We start from the raw sequence: 23,967 nt of genomic DNA, 5'->3' as shown, positions 1-23,967 counted from the left end.
TATCCAGTACCTCAGACCAGTGTAATCTGGGAGAAGAATTCCATATTATGTGGAATGGGAGATATGGGAAGAGAAGGAAATATTTCTGTAGCATTCTCCCCCCCACCCCACCCACCCACACACAGAGCAGCCCTTTGAAACGGCCGAGAGGTTTGGCATGCAAGGATGAATAACCAGGAGGCAGATCATTGGGTAAAATACAGATGATGTATTAATTTAGATAGAACAAATGGGCCAAGTCAAAGAGTTAATATGACCCTGACACTGTGAACACTGTTAAGCAAGGCTGGGGATTTGATGTACAGAGACCTCAATCTGCTTAGCATCACAGCAAACACACCAGTGGAAAGTGAGTAAAGGGTTCATGAATTGATACAATGGCCTGTTAGACCAAACTGTTTTAAAAAAACATTTAAGAAGGAGACAGAAAGACTGGCTTAACTTAAACTGAGACCACCCAAAGATTGTGTTAAAATTATGACAGGTAAACAAGAGGAGTAGGGAATCGGAAATTAATGGACCAAAATTGATGCTTTGAAAATTAGGCCTAATTAATAGACGAAATAATAAGCGGATGGGACCATTCCACCCATGACCTATTTCTGGGGCCCTAAAAAGAAGCTTGGGGAAAGAAAGAAAAAAAAGACTTCTATCACCACTGTGGCTGTGGTGGAAGGATTTTTGCCACAACACCCAGACCCTGATACTCCTGGGAGGGTGCTCAACCACCACCGTTGCGCCAGCAAGGAGCCCAGCCTGATACTTGTGAGATTCCTCTGTTTTCCTGTCTCTCATCTATCTCTTTTCATCCCCCATTACCTTTCTCCTGTCCCTCTCTCTCTCAGCTTCTCCCCTGATCCTGAAATCAACTATAATGCAAGGCACCGGCACGGGGAGATAAGATGTCTGTTCAGCTCTGCTTGGCCCAAGAAGGACCAGTGAAAGAGAGGAACCTGACCAGACCAACTAGATGATGTTTCTATCCAGTGAGGCAAGCCAGGGTGCACAGCAACAGCTGTTGTGGCCAACTTGCCAGCCCAGAGTATCCATCTACGACTGATCAGCTGATCTGTATCCTAAGGACATCAACAAAAATCATATTTCCCCCAATCTTTACTATCCTGTGTCTTCTCTCCCTTCTGCTTTTGTCTTAAGCCAAAAGCAGGAAAGTGATTATCATTCCCAGCTCGAAATTGAACAGAACTAATCTTTTCTTCCCCACCAAACAGGACTGTTTGACATAATAAGAGACTCTAACCAATATTCACCCTCTCTAAAAAAGAGGATTTGATATATTTTAATTAAGTTTGTTTTGCTCAATCTCTCAATTTCCTTTTCAGTGCTTTTTGCTTGGTTTTGATTTTTTTTTCCTTTGTGTGTTTCAGTCAACAGATTTCTAACCACTGGCATGAATTTCCTAGTGTATTTGCCTTGAGACTAAGTATACTAAGGTCCCTGTGTACGAAATCCTGAACCTTGTTTAACACTATTTGCAGTTGGACAGTAGCAGGGTCATGTTTTACACCTTTGACATGGTTGAAGGTGTACAATAATATTAAGTTTATCATGTGGCTCTGCAAATTATCACATGTACTACTCCAATACATGTATATTATATGAGTTGATCTAGAGATACAATGATTTTATAGTCAGATTTCCAGGTCAAATGCCTTTGAATGTGTGTAGCAATGTACATGCAAACTCTAGTTATTATTTTTGTAACACCAAAGGTGTTTAAGGCACTTCATGGACAAACAGGGATATATGTTCAAGCAAAATGAGCATTTTCAGACCCAAATGGTCAGTTACATATCTACATGGCTGTTTTCACAGCAGATGTACAGTTGCTGTAATTGGGCACACAATTGTCTAAAGACAGGCATCAGACTTCTAAAAAAATCTACCACTGCATCTGGGTTGCACCCGCTAGCGTTATGATACCGGGATAGACAGTGTTATAATAAATCTTTCTGACAATCAGTTGTACAGTACGTCAAAACACTATTGCACTGGGTGTCAATCATGTTTATTCGGAAGATGAAATCAAGCCTCACTGACCTTATTTTTTTAGTTTGTTTTTCATTACTATTATTTCACGGGCATTTTTAACTGTTTTCCTGTGCCAGCACTGATGCTACTCCACCCGTCCTCCTTTTTTCTTTTAACTTACAGGTCACATCCTGTTAATCTGAGTGACGCACACAGTGGTCTTTATTTCCCTTTATGTAGCATGCAACTCTTGTTATGAGTAAGCACACATCATCCATTAATGTTAATGGAAGTTATACACACACACACACACATTAAGGGGAGAATAGATCCCTTGGATGCTGAAGTCAATTTCCTCAGTAAGCTGTTAAATTTTAGCTCAGATCTATCTGTGTTATTTACAGAAATGTTTGGTTTTGGAAAGTGTGCAAGCTTTTCATTTGAGCAGCTGGAAGGCAAGGTATTGTGCCAATATATATTTTTTTATGGAAAAACAAGGTTTGACAGCAGTATATGCTCAATCTTTAAAATCCTAAGAGAACAGTTAAACTCCAAACGGGCACAAATCAATTCCAACCAACTTTTCATTTAATAATAAATCTGAACATTAACTTTTCTACCGCTTAGTGGAAAAAAGGACATAACACCTTTAACACCCTAAATATGTATTTGAATTAATTTGTTCATGCTTGGAACATAATTGCTCCCTTTATGCTAATATCTTTTTTCACACGGTTATTATATTATGAATATAACGAATTAGACTTACTTCATTTCTATGTTCTAAATGAGTAATTAAAATATAATTACTCTGCAGTTGCAGACTTTTTAATTTAAATTGGTGAGTGGCTGCTGTAAGTTGGCCGTAATTGTACGTGAACTCACTTGCTTTATTTTAAAACAACATTATATAATTTAATACAACTGAACTTTAACACATTTCTTCATGTGGGTGGGTAAACGTTTAGGGTCAGATTCAGCCCTAGGTTACACCATCTCTTGCCAGAGTAACTGAGGCCATGTCTACACTACAAAATTATGTCGCTTGGTTTGTGCACACTTGGCTCTTTGTGTCGGCACATTCTCCCAGAAGCCTTTGTATCGATTGTATCGCCAGTGTGGGGCATTGTGGGATGGCTCCTGAAGGCCAGTAATAGTAGACATAAGCAACACGGTGTCTACACTAATATTGCATCATCCTAATTACATCAGCCATAACCACTACATGGAAAGATAGGCAGTATGCCAAGAGACCACCCTGACTTTCACCAAGAGATCTTCAATGATCTCAAACTCAAAAAGACGTCCTACAAAAAAGTGGTGTTACTAAGTTGATGTAGAGAGGCACTTACATTGGCAGGAGACAAATTTAAGTGAAGACACTTCCATAGCTAAGTCGACGCAAGGCAGCTTACGTCAACCTAACCGCGTAATATAGACCAGGCCTCAGAAGATGCCATGAAGCTGATCCTCAGACTTATCCTGTGTAGCCCAAGAAGTTGGTATTGTTAGCCAGGAGGAGGCACAACCAGTTGATTGGGTAGACTCTGGGCAGATTCCAGCCCTGGAACCTGAATACAAATTAAAGCTGCCTTCCACTTGTGAAATTCCCAGGACTGTGGTATAGAGCAAACAGTATCTTCCCTCCCCTGGGAATGAATCCCCATTATAACAGCTCCTGCTTGCCCAGGACCAAGGCTTACACTTCTCTACACCTGTGGCAGTAAGATCAAGCCCATAAATGCAACCTTTACTCACATGATTAGTTCCTCTTTACTCAGTGAGACAATTTGCATTAGGGTCATTTATTCCTGTGTGTGTAAGGGTTGAAGGATCCAGTCCATATGTGATACAGCATGTTCTTTTATAGAAATACCTATTAATTTCAGAGTGGTAAATACATCTATATGTATTTGCTAACCATAGGGTGGTTTATAGGTGTCATTGAGGCATCTAATTATTCTTACTTAATAGTTTAATAATTTTAGAAGATAAGTAGCCAGACAACAGTGCACAATATTTTGAAATCATTCTGTGTTCATTAGCTATTTTTTACAATACTTTGAACGTCTTCAGCTTATTGACAGACAGATCTTTTGATTTTTAATGCATATTATACAGACAATAATTATATTAAAAGTATGTTATTTAGGTTGCAAAGTCAAGCACTCAAAAGTTATGAATTGCCAGATTTAGGATTGCCTATGCAACTTTAAAGCTGCCCCTGTGAGCCTATCCTGTGCATTGAATAAAGCAGATGTTGTGTGGTGATAAAATAGTATGTTATAATGTTAAAGACTATATTATAATACATATACACAAGGGGGCAAAATTAAAGCGGTATATCTCTTTCTCTCTCCGACCCCCCAGGAGTTGGTGGAGATTCTGTGCCACATGCTACTCCCAGGGTGAGGTTTAATGGAATAGTAAGGCCATTTCTGGATCTGGGGGACCCAGCACAGCTCCTTCTCTCCAACCCTGCTACAGCTCCTTTGCCAACCCTCTTGTGTTCCCAAAGGAGTGTGTAGGAACTGCTTCTCCATTGGTCTGGCCTGGGAACGTTCAGTGATTTTGGCAGGCCGTCAACAGCTTTCTGAGAAACACAAGTGAAAGGAGGGAACTAGTGATTTTTAATACTTTATTTCTCACTCTAATCTAATTGGAATTTCATGGGACAAAGAAAAGGCACTTGCCTGATATTCTGACAGGGGGTATCTCTAAGGCCTGCTGCCAACAATGGAACTATGAGACCTTCTTAAAAGAAAAAATTGCAAGGATCTCTTAAAATGGATAACATTAGGCAACATAAATATAGGAATTTTTACCAGCTTCCCCTTAAACTAAATAAATAAGGGAAGAGACATTTCACAGAAATTCCTGGCTGTGTACCCCGAGTTTCATGTTATTCTCCGAGACACAATGATAAGGTAAATATGCTAAATTAACCTATTTCTACATATGATAACATTCATATATGCTTGTCTATTGGACCCTCTAATGCCAATCCTTATTCATGTAAATAATGTTTTACAGAACTATGCCTTATTTTTGTAATAGTTGGGAATGGAAGCAGAGTTCTGTAATCTTGCAACAAGAAGGACCTCTCTTATGTGGACACAGAACACTTCCTTCCTTTTCTGCTTCCTAATTCTTGTTCATAGTAAGGCATTAACATTTCCCAAAAATATTAATAAAAGAGGCTCAGAAAAACAATTCATTTGTGAACTTTTCCTAACAGGGAATAGACCCAACTGGCTTGTGCTAGTTACACATTTCTATGGGAATAACCATGTTTTTCTTTTAAAAGCCTAATAGTAGTATTAGAATTCAGAATCAGTGTCGGCCCACACAACTAGAAGCATCTGTCAATGGTTTTTAGTTTCCTGCACTCTGCAAATGAAGATCTAGGCTAGAAACAAATCTTCTGAACAGATGAAAAAGCACTGTTTCTTGGAACCCTGAAATCCATACAGTGTGCTTGCCATAAACTATCATTCATATGCGATTCATGAAAGCAGATGACAGTTTGTACTACCACTTGTGCATGTTCATCCACTCTGAAAAAGATCAGCTTATAAGATTGGCAGGCACTCGCTCATATAACCGTACTACTGTGTATTTCTATAATGCCTTGCATCTGAGAATCTTAAGGTTTTTTATAAAGGTTAACTAAATAAGCCTCATAACCCCCACGTGAGATAAGTATTTTATTATTCCCTTTTTAGAAGTGAAAAAACTACGCAGAGATGGATGCAGAGATGTTAAGGACAAAAGTTTCAAACACCGAACTGGAATTAATTTGCAGACTGGACACCATCAGATTAGGCCTGAATGAAGACTGGAAGTGGTTGGGTCATTACAAAACTTAAAACTAATTTCCCCAGTACTAATTTCTCCCTACTGTTACTCACACCTTCTTGTCAACTATCTGAAATGGGCCACTCTCATTACCACTTCAAAGGTTATTTTTCCTCCCTTGGTATCCTGCTGTCAATTGAATTGTCTCATTAGACTGACCTCACACTTGGTAAGGCAATTCACACCTTTTCATGTATTTATACCTGCTCCTGTATTTTCCACTCCATGCATGCTTATGGCCCAAATATATTTGTTAGTCTCTAAGGTGCCACAAGGACTCCTCATTGTTTAAGTCACTTAGGTACTTTCCAAAATTTTGGCCCACAAATTTGAAAATTTTGGTCTAAACAGTTTCCCTATAATCCCACAGTAAATCAGTATGAGAGAAATCTGGATCTCCTGATGCTCTATTCTGTGCTTGAACTAGTAGATAAAGCTTAGTCTGTATACGAAACAGAACATTTCCCAATACATCCAAATGGCTCTAAAGTTCCCAGTGTCTTTAAAGACACCAAACATCAAACCTTTCCTGTCTTTAATAAATTATTTCTAGTTGGGATTGGTCAAGGATTAGATTTGCACAAATTCCTTTCTTTAGGGCCTTCCATTATGAAGAAAATAGATGTATTGTAGACTGAGTGCACACTACTGCCAACATGACATTTTAGGGTATAGTTCTACTTTTACATATGCACCCAGAGATGTCAATGGGGAAAGTTTGATGTGTAAGGAATGCAGAATTGGGCTCTTGTCTTTAAAACTTAGAACATAAGAATGCCCCTACTGGGTCAGACCAAAGGTCCATCTAGCCCAGTATTCTGTCTTCTGACCGTGGCCAGTGCCAGGTGCCCCAGAGGGAATGAACAGAACGGGTAATCATCAAGTGATCCATCCCCTGTTGCTCCTTCCCAGCTTCCGGCAAACTTGATCCAAATCAAAACCCCAGATAAAAATAAGAGTCAGAATTTTGGGAAAGTTTGGCACCTAACCTGAATTTTGCCACTCAGTCCATCCATACTTAGTATGTACCAAACCATTGTTAAAGCTGGGACTATAGACAAATCGGTATTCATTTTAGAGCACTGCATATTTTTTCAGGAAACTGCATAGGGCTCCATAGTATTTTATCTAAAATACTGTTTTGAAACAAAAGTAGTCAACATCTACTAGTCTTCAGGAATATAATACAAGCCCCTTCTTTGCCTTATGCTAAACTTTTTCTGGAGTTTGAATGATCCAGTGCAGGATGAAGAGCTACTTCCTATGAAAATATAAAATACCTAGCTGAGAATGTCAAGTACATTCTTCTATTCTGTTCTACGTAAGTTCTCATACTGCTCTCATCTCTGGAGTGCCTGAGTCCCTTCCAGTGGAGTATTGGTACATATTCTTGGTATATTCTTGACCAACACAAATTCAAGGAGTTTGATCTACCTCTGAGAGCAGGACAAGAGAGGAAAAATCATTAAAGGCAGAGGAAAGACCCTAGAAGGCAGTTGGCTGACACCTCTACACTGTTTAGCAGCAGATTACATCATCTTTCCTGAAGATACACCCAATTATTCAGTAACTCAAGGTTCATGGAGCACTATACGCAACTACAATAAAGAATAAGGTACAGCAAATCCTGTTAAGACTGTGGAAACCTGTATTTGTACACACCTGCTGCTGTGTGAGTAATAAACCAGGGCTGGAACACATTTCTGGAGTGGTTTTGACTCTTTATTCCTCAACGAACCTTCTGGCCCTTCCTTAGAATCCGACCAAGCCTAGGATTCATCACAACTAGTGCTCCAGCATGGAGCCAGGATATTTTGTGTGTGTGTAAAAATCAAAAATTGTCATCAGGCACAGCAGAAACCTCCTTTTTCTACTTCTCCATTCGAACTTGAAGAGTTTTACACGTTTGCCTAAGAAACAAACATATGTCAGGTACTACATTGTTATGGAATTAATTACATCAAATAAAACTGGGATTCATGGAATATACAGAATGACCGCAAAAATGTTTTTGAGAAAAGATAGCTTCCTGTATCAAAAAAGGCATGATATCAAAAAATAAGAAAAACCAATCACAGTAATGTCAGGGGAAAAGATTTAAACATACTTAAAATTTAGCAAAATATTCTATTTGTCAGCAAAAGCAAACAGAAATGGATCACTAACATTCATTTCATACAAGTACATCAACAGTTCTTAATTCTGACAAGCCAAATACTTGAAAGGCCTTTGAAAATAAGTAATTATTAAGACCTGTGATATAGAAGAAAGAGACAAGTAAGAATTATTTTTCTGAAAGATGTGTGTTCTTCCCATGTGTAGATAAAGAAAAAAAGCATAAACCAGTTTGGGAATTTTGAACAGATGAATAGTCAGAAGAGAACTCTCCTTACACTCAATTCTATTGTGGTGTATGCTATAGGAAACCCTAAGCTTTATACATATACTTTATAGGTATATGAAGTATTAGGGCAAATTTTCAAAATAGGATGCCCAAAGTTAGGCATCTAGATCCACATTTAGGTATCTAAATCAGTGGCCTGTGGATTGATTTTCAGACACACTGAGCATGCTCAGCACCTCTAAAACTCAGGCCATTTTATGTAGGTACTGCCTAATATACTGCCTGATATTTTTTGGTGTTAAGAATCAAGGTCATACAGCCTGTCATTGAAGATGTTTGCAATGAGATTTAAGATTTGACTTATAAACTCAAGATTTTGGAGTTTTAATTATGTCCCTAAATGTTAAAATACAAGCAAACAAATATAAGGGTGGGGGAAGAGGGGTGGAGGAGTGTTTTGTTTTGTCTCTGATTTGTATACTTGCTTGAATCGGATCATTTACAAAATCACCTTAGCTTGTACAATTCACTGAGATAAACATCCTTCCGGTATGTTCTCTGAAGACAGTGGAGTCACATCAAGGAGGAATCTAACGAATTAATGTTTTCATTGTAACTCATTTCCATCTTCTTCCAGAAAGTAACTCCATTAGAATGTTTCTGCTTTGTGTGAGTACGCTTGTGCACACACACACATAATGGCTAAGTATTCTGTATGTTCCTAGGACACAGCATACGAATGAAAGTCTCGTAGTAGAACTGTTATGACACATTAGTACTAAGAGCACCTTTTTGGATGACAAAACTGTAAATAAAAATCAATTGTTCAATAAACCCTTCCGTTTTTTTCTATAACATAAAAATGCAACAGTGCAACACAAGAATATATGTGGCTTATGCTGCGATCAGAAGCCCAAAGTAGAATTATAACATTGCATAACTGAACTGTAAAACAGTTAATTAAATGCTAATAATAGTTTTCACTTCTATAGTCCTTTCCCCCTGAGTATCTCTTCAAACTGAAGACAAAGGTGGCAACGTGTTTTCTGCTTTTTTGCACATGGGAACACTGGGGAATAGAGCGGCCTCATAGAGGTACTGAGAGGTCTCACACTGACCTATCCATGGTCACCCAGCAAACCAGTGGGATCAGAACTTGTTTCCTAATGCCAAATCTCTTGCTCTAACCTATAAACAACATTATAATTACATGAAAAATATGTAACATGGGTTGAAGACATCTATTATTCTAAAGGGGAAAAAACAGTTTCAAAACCAGTTGAGAGTCACTTAGTATACTTATTCATTCCTTTTAAAAATAAATTGATGTTATTGTTGCTTTTGGTTTTAACTAAATCCATTACTTCAGCTGAAATCATGGAAGCAGGATTGTGCCCCAAATTATCCCCAATAAAAATTCTGAATCAGCTGGACTTAATCACAGCCTATTTTCTTCAAATATAGATGGCATCACAATTTTGAAAGGAAGTTTCAATGGGAAGTTTGAAAGGGCTGTAAAAAGCTACATGAGCCAGAGGCAGACAAAAATATAAATGGTGTCCTTACCTGTGATTTTAGCTTCTCTGTGTGGGTACCTCCTGGTCTGTCAGTGCAGTATGAGGTGTTTTCTGCCTTTGCCCCAAGCTTCAGAGGCAAAGATTCCTTTTGTGATTTCCCCCCCAACTTGTTTGCCAGCTCCCCCAGCTGGCATTTTGAAGTAGTGCACTCATATTTGGCTCCTGGGAATACTGCCATAGCTGAGGGAATATGAGAACTAGAGAACAAGTTAGAAAACAACAGAGAAATTTCCAGGCAGAAATTTAAAAAACAAAAACAAAAAACAATGACAAGTATCAATTTGAAATGCTTTGATAGTTTGCCTCTGTCTTTCCTTCCAGAGCTCCACTTACGTATGGAAAAAAGAGCTCCCCCTGCTAGAAGGGGAATTTCAGACTCAATCAAGACTAGTGGATTCTGACAGAGTGGCAGATACTCATTTAGAGAAAATAAAATTACATTAAATGAAACTAATTTCACCTTTCTCCTGCATGGGTATCCATCACTCCATCAGTCTAATATTGATAGGAAGCAGCAAAGGTAGCAGAACATGAAGGTGAACAGAAAAAAAAAAACGGTTACCCTGTCCCTGCCCTTCAGGTCCTTATGGAAGAGGACCAAAGGAAGATGGAAGAACTTTCCACCTAAAACTGTATCAGACCATGTAGCTGATCCAAGATGTAAAGATGGGATTAGCATTATTCCACACACACACACAGCACAAATACAAATTCCTCCATATTCCCTCATGTGCCTCTTACTTGGAGGCTTCCTAGAAAATTCCATCCCTCCCGTAACTCTGAACCAAGATCTATGAGATATAATATGGCTCCAGGTCCAAGCAGGTTCCAAGTCTCAGAGAATGGAAAGTTCAGTGTGTGCACACAAGGGGCCCTGGTAAATAAGAATCTGAAAGACCAGCAAAATCCACAGTTGGTTTACACACAATGGATGTCTGAGCAAGTAGAGAGTTGTTAAGATTACTGTTGCTTATTCCAGCCTGATGCTGCTACCATCTCAGCCATTTGAAGGAAGTGAGGAAAAAAAATGTCAGTATTGCCCATGTTAAAAAAAAAGATAACCTATCCACCCTCCATGTTTAAGGATGTGAGTAGCAGACACAAAATCTCACTGTCTTCCTGTCATGTTTTGTTATTGCTTTCCACATGGATGGTCTTAGGTTTTGGTAGTATTCTTGGGAACAGGTTAAATATCACATTCTTTACCACTTAACTCCCAGAAATAGAGGCTGTGATGTCATTCCTGGAATGACCATCTGCCCTAATTAATGTGGTAACCCATCTGAGCGCCACATCCTGACAAGTTGCCATCTCATTGATCATGGACTGGTCAGAGATAGACTCTTACGTAGGTGTTGAGGGGATATCCATGAGGGAAGCGATAATTCTAGTGCAAAAGGAAGAGTGAGCAAATGATCTGACTCCTGTTCTCATAATTCAACCATCAATTAGAAAATTCTGCAGAAGGAGATATGGCCTGGTCTCTGCAGAGGACACTATCATACTTGGTAATGAAAGGCATTGGTGAGGTGACTTCTGTTGTTCGTCACACACCTTGATAAGATTTTCAATCTTGCGGGCCTACGGGCCAGTCTGAGGTTTGTACAAAAGAAATGAATTCAGTTCCGAAACTGAATTCAGGAGTTCTTCTTGTAATTGACTATGAATCTGTGGTTCTTGAAAATCTGGATAATCTTGCAGGTTGGTACAAAAAGCAGCTACCTCTTATGATTGCACTCTGATCCTGGGATGATCCAAGTAATGGTAAATATGGATGCCTTCCTGACTGAGACAAGCTAATCAACATACTATATTTTCTAAACACTTGGCAGAAGGAGAACAGGCCAGAGGGCACTGCCTGAAACTGGATGTTGTCATCTAATTGCAAAGGGCAGGTAGCATCGGTGATGTACACAGATATGACAGTAAGCCTATTTGAAATCAATGGAACAAAGAAAATCTGGAGAGGCAACTTCTTGAGTGATAGTGTCCAACCAGAATTGGGCTTTGCAAACTACTAGGTTCATTCTTGATAAGTCCCAGGCTAGGGGAAAAAACACCTCCTGTTCTCTTTTTGCACTGTGGAAGATCTTGACTAGAAACCTAAGAATTTCTTGAATACTGGCATAGTAACGATGGCCTCTAAGGTGATGAGTTTTGCTGCATTGTCCAGAGATGCCAGTCATTTTGTGAGGTCCTGGGGAAGAGGAGATGACAGGACAGAGAGAGGAGTGGAATCTTGAAATTCTCTGAAGCGTCCTACTGCAACTATTTCAAGAGCCCATCTAGCTGAAGTAGTATTGGCTCGAGGTTGAATAAGTTCTTCTATCTTCCTCTTACAGGGATGAGCTCCTGAGCCAAAGAGCTTCATTCAGAGAGGGAAAGCAGCATGTGGGTTGTGGTTTGGAAAATATTTTCTGGCATCGATGGAGCAAGAGTGACAAAAAGAGAAATGGTTTTGAATGACTGAAACTTAAAAGTTGTGGTATAAAGATTTATCACTCACTCTGGAGTCTCTAGAAAAGGGTTGATTTGCTGTTATCTTGTTCAGGTCTGAAGAATCGTTAATCATTTTCTCGAACAATTCTCAGAAAAGTTTCACCCCATTGAAGAGTCTCTTGATCATATTGGTCCTGGAGGTCACATACATCTCTACAAACCTGAGACACTCATTCTGTTGCCTTGAGGTGCTAAAGGATGGATCTGGCAAAGAACCTGGTAATGTCACAGGCTGCATAGTACAGAAAACTCAGGATGAGTTTAATAGCTCTTACCTTTATCTAGAATCTTCCTTTAGAAGATCTCTTTCTCTGTGGGTGTAGTGGGGAATGAGTGATGGATAAGGCTGTGCAAGCTGAGACTACAAGATGCTTATAATGCAATGCAGGAGGATTCCAAGCCCATTTTAGAAAGCTCAAACTTCCTTTGGATTTCTAGTTCCATCCACAGGAACTGAGCTTTCCCTATGATGAAACTGGTCTTGATTGAGGTGAAAGGAGGAGTCATCAGCCTTGGGAACCAAAACAGATTTGGTGGTTTTACACAATTGAACTTGGTATCATTTTTGGGTAACACTGACGATGGACCTCTTCTTTTCCAGGTTGACCTATTCAAAGTCCACTATCTTCTCCATCAATTCTGATACCTAAAAGGCACTGTATCCTGCTTTATTTTGCTTCATCTTGAAGAGGTCTTGGACTGAAGGAAGTTGCATGGCTGGGTTAATTATTTTTAATGAACAAGATCCACCAACTCACTGACTTGTTTGTCCGGCAAGAAAAGGCACCTGAATCATCAGATTCAGATTGGTCCAAGTCAGAGCAGGAGAGTCCTCCTCCCTCTGCTGCACTTAGGGGAACTGACTAACTCCTCTGAGTATGAGACAGGCTGAGATTTTCTTTTCTTAGTGACTACTATCTGTTTCCTGGGGAGAAGTCTAACAGGAATGAGGGAGGGTGGTACTCTTGAGGTTTTCTGCAAATAGTGCTAGAGGATAGAGAGCAGTCTGGTGAGAACTGTAGGACTCAGGACCATGGGAAATCATGCATCTTGGACATATGGGGTCCAATTCTCCACTTCATTACATCAGTATTACACTGATGTCATTTCAGTTAAATAGGCATACAACTGATGTAACACAGATGCTGAATGATGGCAAGCACAGTTTGGGTCTACCGTACAAGCTAGGAACACTATCTGGATAGTAGGGGCAAAAAGAGCCTACTGCTATATAAGTCCCACACTTCAAGCATTTTCTTCCCCTCCAACTGACCCAATCTTGGCTCCTGGCTGACATTTCACTACCGGGCAACTCAAGAGGTAGGAGAAGCTGGCAGTGAGATCCTAAAGAGCCAGTTCATTCACTGTAAAAGGCTACTAAACATCACAAAGAGTCTTCCTAGCGTTGCTGCAACAAGTGGAGAGAGACTACAAGTATACGGAGCTGAAAATGGGAGCTGCGACCTCTTTATCTTAGCACTAAAACCATTCTATGGGGAAGTGCTGGAGAAAACCAGAAGACTATGGAAATCCCCGGCTTTCCATTAATGCTTCAGTGAATGAACCAAAACCCTATGTGGAAGCAGAAGAGCCTTCAGGAAGCAGAAGATTGCTCTGCAAACATGTGTACGGTATTTCAAACATGCCAGTGAGGGGAGCTGACAAGCAACTGAAAAAAAATCACAAGAGGAATCTTGTGGGACAAAGGCAAAAAACCCTTCTGTACTGGGCTAAAGAACTGTTGCGTTACCATGTGGAAGCCAGAAACGTTTGACAAAATCACCTAATTAATGACCTATAATTCAAATACCATTTGATATTTTTCTGCACAAATATTCTCCTTTGCTTTCAGAGTAAGTCTGGCAATTTTCAAGCTACACAGATGCTAAAATAGGGCTGTATAATGGTTGCAACCTTAACTGAGGAGAGGCTCCCCCATCTCCAAAATGTATTTAAATATGATACTGTGATAGATATTGTTATTAATAATATAATATTGCTTTAAATGTGATTGGGGCCATGATTCACAAAGGATTTAACCTCTTAAGATTTCTGTAGTATCTCTTCTCCCACAAAAGTGAATTGAGGCACCTCAAAAAAAAAAGTTTGAAGGAGAGTAGCCAAAGGGACATGTCCAAGGACAAGCAGCTGGGTACAAAAATAGAACAGGACAGAACACAAAGAGACAGAGCAACCAGCTCCCAAACAGCCACTCACAAAAAATAACTACAGTCTGTGTGCAGAAGCCCTCTTCTTTCAAGGGTTATGTTGACAAGTTCCTTGTCCTCAAAAAACATTTCATGCTGTTCTATCTCCTCACCATTTCTCTCAGTAACCTCAGCACCTATGGAAACTTGAAATGAACTAAACAGGTAAAGTAAATCGATTTGAAAATGGTAATCTGCATTGGTGTGGACTTTTTAGAACATTTCTGTAGTGGTCTTTACTTCTCAAACAAGCTTTCCTGCCCTTTGTGGAAATCTGGCTAAGGCTACACTGTTTCATAGCTTGACATTAGAAATGTATGTCCACAGGGTCCAACATTCAGATTTGGTGTGTGTCGCTCTGACATTTAAACTTACTTGTATTTAGAAACAGATATCTGCATGCCTGATCTATGGTTGCCAACTATCTGTTTGCAGGAAACCGAACACCCTTGCCCCCGCCCCCTACCCCACCCCTGCCGTGAGACCCCTTCCCTGCCCCATCCCTTCTCTGAGGCCCCGCCCCCCGCTCACTACATCCCTCCTCCCTCCATTGCTTGCTCTTCCCCACCCTCGCTCACTTGCTCATTTTCACCGGGCTGGGCCAGGGGGTTGGAGTGCAGGAGTGGGTGAGGGCTCTGGCTTTGGGATATGGGCTCTGGGTGGGGCTGTAGATTAGGGGTTTGGGGTGCAGGAGGGGGCTCTGGGCTGGGGCCAAGGGGTTCGGAGTGTGGGAGGGGGCTCAAGCTGGGGCAGAGGTGCAGGAGGGGGTGAGGGCTCTGGGGTGGGGCAGGGATAAGGGGTTTGGGGTGCAGGAGAGGGCTCTGAGCTGGGGCCAAGGGGTTCAGAGTGTGGGAGGGGGCTCCAGGAGGCAGTTTGGCTGCGGGAGGAGGCTCAGGGCTGCCACAGGGGATTGGGGCACAGGAGGGGATGCGGGCTCCGGCCGGGCAGCGTTTACCTCACGTGGCTCCCAGGAAGCAGCCGGCATCTCCCTCTGGCGCCTAGGCAGAGGCACAGACAGGTGTCTCCGTGCACTACTCCTGCCTGCAGGCACTGACACCGCAGCTCCTATTGGCCAGGGTTCCCAGCCAATGGGAACTGCGGAGCTGGCGCTTGGGACACAGACAGCACACTGAGCCCCTATGGCCACCCTATGCTTACAAGCCAGAGGGAAATGCCAGCTGCTTCCCGGGAGCCACACAGAGCCAGGCAGGCACCCTGCCTTCACAGCTGCTGGCAGCCAACTGGACTTTTAACGGCCTGGTCAGCGATGCTGACTGGAGCCAGCACGGTCCCTTTTCGACTGGGTGTTCCAGCCAAAAACCAGATGGCTTGTGACCCTAGCCTGATCCAAACCACAGTGAAGTCCCTGGGAATTGTTCCATTGATTTCACTGGTCTGCGGAGCAGACCCTATGTACTTGTTCCACCTGAAGATCTAGTAAATGTCTAAGTGACCTAAATTGCACCTACAAATAAGTGAGGTACAAAACAGGTGTGAAAAGGAAGTTAAGGCCAGGTTGGAAATCAGGCCCAGTATGTGCCATGTGGCTGAACTAACATAGCCAGTGGAACCTTACAGTTTGCATTTCTGTAGTTTTTGGTATTCAGTTGTATCAACAAAGGGCTTTGCATTTAATTACGTATGTGATTTAGATTCTAGATGTTGCACATTTAAGTAATGAAGATGGGCTGCCTATGGACTCAGTCCTGCTGAAAGAAGTGCAGAGGCAAAGTGCTAAGGCTCAGTCCACACTCTGTAATGAAGTCCTGCTCAGCACTGTCAGCAAACCCCTTTGCATGCCCTCAAGCCAGCCAAGTCCAAAAAACACCATACAAGCAAGTATTACGACAGACAAACAAAACAAAAACCAGTAGAACCAATTAGATAAGAATATAGATTAACAAGCAACCCCACAGTCTGATTCCCCTTTATCCTGTTATACCTGTGATTGTGATTATTGCTTGTGTTGCTTTAGCTAAACTTATAGTGTAAGCTCTATGGGGCAATTATGTTTTTTTCTAGGCTTTGTATACTTTTGGTACTATATAAATAGATAAACAACAACCAGCTCTGGGCCCAAATTGGCCTGAAATAAATTAAGTATTGTAAGTAGAAGGAAGTGGACACACCCAGCGCATAGTAATTTAAATACAATCCATTACATGCAACAATGTGCACAGAAGCTATTTTTAGGGTTTTCAGTTATTCTGATAGCCAGTGAAGACTGGTGGCTCCACAGTAGGGGCTGTACTTGAACAAAATGAGAGTAGGGGTAGGCAATATGTGCAAGAAAACAGTATCTCTTGCAGCCAACTTCCTAGTGCTTCGTGTTGTATGATGGGATCAGTTTTCTTTGGCGCAGAGAAAGTGTTATAGCAGATCAATCCAACATTCTGTCTCTGACAGTGGCTAGTACCAGAATCTAACCTGCACACAGAAACGTTCCACCCTATCTCCATTACTACCTTGTTTATAACATGAGGATTTATATATTTTTCATGAAATGCATTTAATCTCGAAAAACTGTATTTGGTGTACACTGCAATTTTAATGATGAGATACTGGGGTGCCGGGAGCAGCTCTGATAAGTATGTGCTCAGATGACAAAAAAAATTCTTTTAAAAAAAATTGATTGCCCATAGGCTTTGAAAGAAATCTTCTGACAATAATACTGTAATAAAGAGTAATCACTCTTTTCTGTGTCTAATATTTTGCTACAGTATTTGCACATAATTGTGTTATGATCACATTCTTTCTATGAACCACAAAATATTGCTAGACACTGAAGATATGTGTACTGTTTCTATAATCAGAAAGGGAATATTCTAGGTAGGAGCTCTGCAGTGAAGCAGAGAGAGAGAGTAGCTTTAGGGATAACAGTTTTCTCTTTTCTAATAAAGCCCCTTGTTCAGTTTTAGAAGAAAGCAACTTCTAAAATTATTTTACATGACAGAACAGAGTCATTTTTTTAGGCTCTATTGGCTTGCAATGTCAGTAGTTGGACATATTTCAAATTTACCAGTGGCAACAGCAAAGGAAATCAGTGTGAGATATGTGTCCCCACATTAACCGCAGCTACCCTATTAGTATGTAGTCTATCAGTTAAACTGCAGTATACAGTATATGCCATTTTTCAAGATCAAATCCATTTCGTCACAAATATGGTGGGCTCTAGTCCGAACCCACCATAACATTTGGAAGAAGGAAGAGGAGGGGGGGAAGGAAGGGATAGTCTAGCAGGAGGGCAGTACTTTTTTTCAACCTTAGCAGCAGCACAAACAGCAATACTCATTCTGGTTTTTTCCCCTCAGCTGCAGCCTAAAGTGCCTATGCATCTGTTGTGATTCAGGAAGACAAATCATCAGCCAACATAGCTATCGCTTCACTGTCACTAACATCAGGCTTGGTTTTCCATTTTCCTTTTCTTGCCAGATCTGGGGACTCATTCTCAACCCTCTCACGCTGCTTCTTCTTATTCATTATCATCCTTCCCTTCCAGGATATAAGGATCGTAGAGAGTGACAGCAGCAAAAAAGGAGGTTGTGACTGCGGCAGTAATAGCTGTGGAAATATTAATGCTACTTCCTGATGCTTAACATCTTGCTAATCATCACCCTGGCTCTGGCCTTCATTTTTTAGGATACTTGAGAAGTTTGTAGCAAGGCATCTTTGGCAATAACTGGAGTCCGCAGATTTCACGGACACCACCTGGTGTGGTATTAGACCAGATTTTGGTACCGACATAGCTCTGGTTTCATTGTTTGATGATCATCCCCTAATACTGGACAAAGTCAAGGTACCCAGCTAATTCTTCTAGATCTATCTGCTGATTTGAATTCATTGATTACAACGTGGATAAGGCTTTGGACCCTGCCAATAACAGGGGAAGTAGTGCTGGAGTAGCTCCATTCTTTTGTCTCCAAGAGGACCCAAAGAGAAGTGTTGCGTGATTGTTTTTCTGCCCCCAAAGGTTCCCTGGTGTGAAGTGCCATGAGATTCAGCTGAGTCACTTTTCCTGTTCTAATCACTAGGGGAAAGAGAGATGCTCTCGGCTGCAGTGATATCCAGATGCATCTGTTTTTCATTAGATCTGGATAGGGGTGTTTTTCAGCTTGCCCATTAGTAGTTAAGATTGGGGAGTGGAGGAAAGATGTCTGGCTGAAACTCAACCCACATCAAACAGAGAAAGTGCTGACTGGCAGGGATAAACATACAAAGGAGATGGTGGAGCTTTTAGCGGTCTTTGTAACAGATAGTGTTTGCTCTACTGTTGTTAGTAAAGTATACAATCTCAGGGACCTGTAGATCCCCAGCTGACTTCATCAAGAAGCAGCAGTGGACAAGGATGGAGGAGTCTGTTCCTTTAATTGCCAACAGTGTGTCCATATGTAAAGTCATCTAGCTGATGTATTTTTTATTCCATGTGCCAAGAGAGTTTGTGATAGGCTTATTTTATAAATTAAAATACAAATAAAATTAATGCAGCCCCTCGCAGCTGCAGTAATGAATTTAGAAACATTTCAACATTTGTATGTGAGAGAGAGGGGGAGACAGAGGTAAAAATATCAGGGTCACCGAATACACAGGAACCAGTGTGTTTATTTAGTTTAGTGTGTTGGTCCTGTTGACCACCCTTTGGCATGGCCAGTTGGTGAGTTTGGACATCATGTCTTCTCTTCTTCCACAAACATGATGTTTGATTTTTTTCTTCTAAACTTTGGATGCCATGATGCAAAATTAGATTAAATGGAAAATTATGAATATCTGACTCCAGGCTCTCTCTAATATTGTTTTGGAATGTAAATAAACACACTCGATGTGGATTTCTCTCTACCCCTGTAATACTTCTCTTCTATTTCTTTATGTCCCTGCAATATTTATGATTTTTACAGTAGTCGATTTCTGATGTTGGTTTGGAATATAGTTACTTAGTAATATATCCAATATTGATTTCTCTCTGATCTAAAGTATGTTTTCCCCACACATTATTCAAGAATACTAGCCCAATTTTAAGAGTGTTGAGCACTCACAGTTCCCACTGCAAGGTAAGATATGGGCACTCAGCACTTCTGAAAATTAGACCATACATTTACAAAAGTTTGCACCTAATACACTTGCATTTCTACTAGGGCTGTTGCAGTTAACTCACACGATTAACTCAAAAAAATTAATCGCGATTAATCGCACGGTTAAACAATAGAATACCAATTGAACTTTATTAAATATTTTTGAATGTTTTCTACATTTTCAAATATATTGATTTCAGTCACAACACAGAATACAAACTGTACAGTGCTCACTTTATATTTATTTTTATTACCAATATTTGCACCGTAAAAAAAAATTATTGTATAATTGTATTCAATTCACCTAATACAAGTACTGTAATGCAATTTCTTTATCATGAAAGTTGAACTTACAAATATAGAATTATGTACAAAAGAATAACTGCATTCAAAAATAAAACAATGCAAAAATGTAGAGCCTACAAGTCCACTCAACCCTAATTCAGCCAGTCGCTCAGACAAACAAGTTTGGTTTAATTTGCAGGAGATAATGCTGCCTGCTTCTTGTTTACAATGTCACCTGAAAATGAGAACAGGCATTCACATGGCACTTTGTAGCCAGCATTGCAAGATATTTACATGTCATATGCTAAACATTAGTATACCCCTTTATTCTTCAGCCACCATTCCAGAGGACATGCTTCCATGCTGATGATGCTCGTTAAAAAAATAATGCATTAATTACATTTGTGACTGAACTCCTTGAGGGAGAATTGTATGTCTCTTGTTCTGTTTTACCTGCATTTTGCCATATATTTCATGTCATAGCCGTCTCGGATGATGACCCAGCACATGTTCATTTTAAGAACACTTTCACAGTAGATTTGACAATACACAAAGAAGGTACCAAGGTAAGATTTCTAAAAATAGCTACAGCACTCGACCCAAGTTTTAAGAATCTGAAGTGTCGTCCAAAATCTGAGAGGGATGAGCAGAGTGTGGAGCAGGCTTTCAGAAGTCTTAAAAGAGCAACACTCAGATACGGAAACGACAAGAACCCAAACCAGCAAAAAAAGAAAATCAACCTTCTGCTGGTGGCATCTGACTCATGATGATGAAATGAACATGTGTCAGTCCGCTCTGCTTTGGATAGTTATCAAGCAGAACCTGTCATCAGCATGGAAACATGCCCTCTGGAATGGTGGTTGAAGCATGAAGGGACATATGAATCTTTAGCACATCTGGCACGGAAATATCTTGCAGCACAAGCTACAACAGTGCCATGCAACCACCTGTTCTCACTTTTAGAGACATTGTAAACAAGAAGCGGGCAGCGTTATCTCCTGCAAATTGTAACCAAACTTGTTTGTCTGTGAGATTGGCTGAAGTAGGACTAAGTGGACTTGCAGCCTCTAAAATTTTACATTGTTTATTTTTGAATGCAGTTTTTTTTGTACATAATTCTACATTTGTAAGTTCACCTTTCATGATAAAGAGATTGCACTATAGTACTTGTATTAGGTGAATTGAAAAATAATATTTCTATTGGTTTTTACAGTGCAAATACTTGTAATCAAAAATAAATATAAAGTGAGCACTGTACACTTTGTATTCTGTGTTGTAATTGAAATCAATATATTTGAAAATGTAGAAAACATCCAAAAATATTTAAATAAATGGTATTCTATTATTAACGGTGTGCTTAATCAATGGCTAGATTAATCAATGAATGAGATTAATCATGATTAATTTTTTTAATTGCTTGACAGCCCTAATGTCTACATATCTTAAAATATTGCTTCATTTACATATTTTATTCAGAGAATAATACATGGCTGGACTTTATTGCTCACATCTCTGATGTGATGATTTTCTAAGAACAAGTGAGCATTTTTTGTTATGCAATGTCAGATTTCAGTTGCTTGCTCCTTCAATAAAGTGATTAGCAATAGTGGTTTGAGCTCTGAGGTCTCTGTTTTTAGTCACTTTGCACATTAAATAAGTTTAATTATATGTCAGCATTGTGGGATACATCTTCAGCAGGTGTGAATCAAGGTAAGTGCAGAATGTTACTTTCACACCTGGCATCAGGCTAACATATTTGATGAGGTTGTCCCCTGTCAAAGTCTCTGTAAGTCTGATTAACACTAGAAGTCCCCTTGTCCTTCTTAGAACCTCTCTCTTTTTGGAGCTCCAAGCACTCAAAATCAATTCAAAGACACCTCTCTCCAACTGTAAGACAACAATCTTGCCTCTCGCTGATCTTCTTTGGCAGATGAAATTCCTAACTAGAGCTAGTCAACGTTTTTTTCAACCAAAGCTTTTGTCTTGGAAAATGGGGTTTCATTGAAAATGAAAAATTTTCACCAAAAAAAATTATTCAAATACATTTTTTTGGTTTTCTGGCTAGAGGGGAAATTCTCACCCTCTCATTTTTTCCCACCTCTCTCTTTCTCCCCGCCACTGGAGAACTGTAGGGGGAAAGCTTTTTTTTTTTTTTAAGTGTTGAAAGGTGAAAGGAAGTATTGCTTTTCTTGTTTTGTTTTTTCTTCCAGTGAAAAAAAATATAAAAGTTAAGAAAAGGGGACGGGAGCCAAAAATTTATAAACAAAATATTTCAAAATGAAATACAAATGTTTACTGCTTTGAAAAAAAAATCTTTTTGTCAACAAATAGGAAAAAAGTGAAGGGAAAAAAAAAGTCATGTTAAAAAAAATTCAACCATCTGTACCTTAACACAATCCTAGAACTGCATCCTGGACCCTATGTCATCGCTGGAAAAATCTCTGCTCTATCTTCATTTCATAGCCTTAATAATCTATTTCTAAACACCCTCTCCAGTTCCAGTGCATTGCTTAGGCAGGCATACACTACAAGATCTCTGCCTAAAAATAAATAATTATTTTAGCCAGAATAGCAATTTTCTTCTCAGACCTCTCTAAATATAGAGACAGAAATTCCACCCTTCCAAATATAAACTCCAACAGAGTAAAAGATGTTAATCAGAGGTAAGTTCAGACCCCTAAACTCTTCCTCTCCACATTTACTTCTTCTCTCTGATTATTCCTTATTAACCCATTAGCCCTCTCCTCTCTGTTAGCCATACCCTGACATTGTAGGGATGGTGATTCCGTTACAACATAATTCCATAATGCCTATTTCTTCATTCTTAGTGTACATAATATCTACCTGAATAGCCTTAAGATTTGAATTCTAAGTACCAGAATATTCATGCTATTCTTCATTCATTATTCATACATATTCTTCTTAGATATCTGCATCTCTGAACAACATACAACACTTCAACCAGGTCACATTTTTCACATGTATTATTGAAGAGGAAAATTTGACCCAATGTTTAGAGGTGAATTGAGACGTAATGCATTATATTGCTTTTAGCAAGGCTTTCACAGAAGTTGCTATGTATTTAAATCACACAAACTTGCTAGCTCCCTTTGGCTCCTGCTGCTTTTACATTATACATGACCATCACATATGGGCTACTTCATTAGACAATAATAAAAGCTTATTATACTTGTTCTCTTAATACTGATTTTTTGCTGTCTCTATTATTTTTCTCTGAATATGGAGTTTACTGGTTTCAAACCCTTCAGAATTTTTCCTTTCACTTAGAACCTTTTAGGATAGACAATAGCTACATACACACTGCAGCCTCCATACATTAGGGATGAGTATTCACTTTTGATAACACGGTACTTTCTTAAGACAAAGAAGACATTCAGCCTCTCAGTAGCAGCATAGGTAGTCCAGGGCTTCTCAAAATCAAGGATACTGAAGATTCAATTTCATGTATATAGAGAGGCAGGATTAACCCTTCAGAGCCCAGATAGCCAATTGTTAGGTGCAAACTTGAAATAAAGTGTGGGATTTCCCTCAGAAAAACTCTGCAGAAGGGGGAGAGGGGGGATCTGGCTGAGCCACTGGCAAGACAGGTAAAACTGGAGGGAACTTCAGGAGGCAGGAAATCCCCTGCTGCCACAGACTGACAGGTCTGGTTCTGCCCCCAAGCTGAAATCAGGCTGAAGCATCCATTACAATGGACCTGTAGGCCTCAGCATGATGATGAATAGAGCTTGGCACCTCTAGAGTGGTTTAAAAGTGTTTGGTGCCCACCAGCAGGGGGGGCAGGAGAGCGGGAGGATATGATCCAGCCACCTATTACATATTGTTTGTTAAGTGCTAACAAGGAGCTAAAAATGTTGCCAAAATGATATAATTGTACAAATAACAACAACCACATTTATACCTAACACTGTAGTATTTGGACAATATAGTGCATGGTACTTTACAAATATATAAGGAGAAAAATCCCTGCCCAGAAATCTTATCTAATTTAGACAATTCACATGTAAACAGAGCAAAACAACATGGTAGGAGGGTAGGGGGAAGAAGCCAAATGCCAAGAGAAGAGGAGAGAGACATGAACTAGTCACATTTTTTCCCAATTTCTTTTTCATTTGAGTGTG

At 39.9% G+C, this 23,967-nt stretch overlaps 1 protein-coding gene across 5 annotated transcripts in view; it reads right to left on the bottom strand.

Annotated features, from left to right (window-relative positions):
* Positions 1–23,967, bottom strand: part of TAFA2 (TAFA chemokine like family member 2) — a 289,370-nt gene that overhangs the window by 5,127 nt on the left and 260,276 nt on the right. The window contains exons 5-7 of one of the 5 annotated variants that reach the window (XR_012156776.2): positions 9,758–9,965; positions 8,703–8,996; positions 7,510–7,757 (exon numbers count right to left, since the gene is read on the bottom strand). The exons of 1 other annotated variant lie outside the window; for it this stretch is intronic. Coding sequence is in view for 1 of the 4 variants with exons in the window: in XM_073327943.2 (XP_073184044.1) it covers positions 9,918–9,965 (48 nt within the window). In the remaining 3 variants the exon portion in view is untranslated. Of the gene's footprint in view, positions 1–7,509; positions 7,758–8,702; positions 8,997–9,038; positions 9,966–23,967 lie in introns of those variants that run through there. 3 more of the 5 variants (XR_012156777.2, XR_012156778.2, XM_073327943.2) reach the window with 3 other exon arrangements.

The sequence above is a fragment of the Lepidochelys kempii genome, chromosome 1, assembly GCF_965140285.1.
Source record: "Lepidochelys kempii isolate rLepKem1 chromosome 1, rLepKem1.hap1, whole genome shotgun sequence".
Classification (NCBI taxonomy): domain Eukaryota; kingdom Metazoa; phylum Chordata; order Testudines; family Cheloniidae; genus Lepidochelys; species Lepidochelys kempii.
Note: the sequence above shows the minus strand (reverse complement) of the source record. Positions and strands in the feature narration are given on the sequence as shown.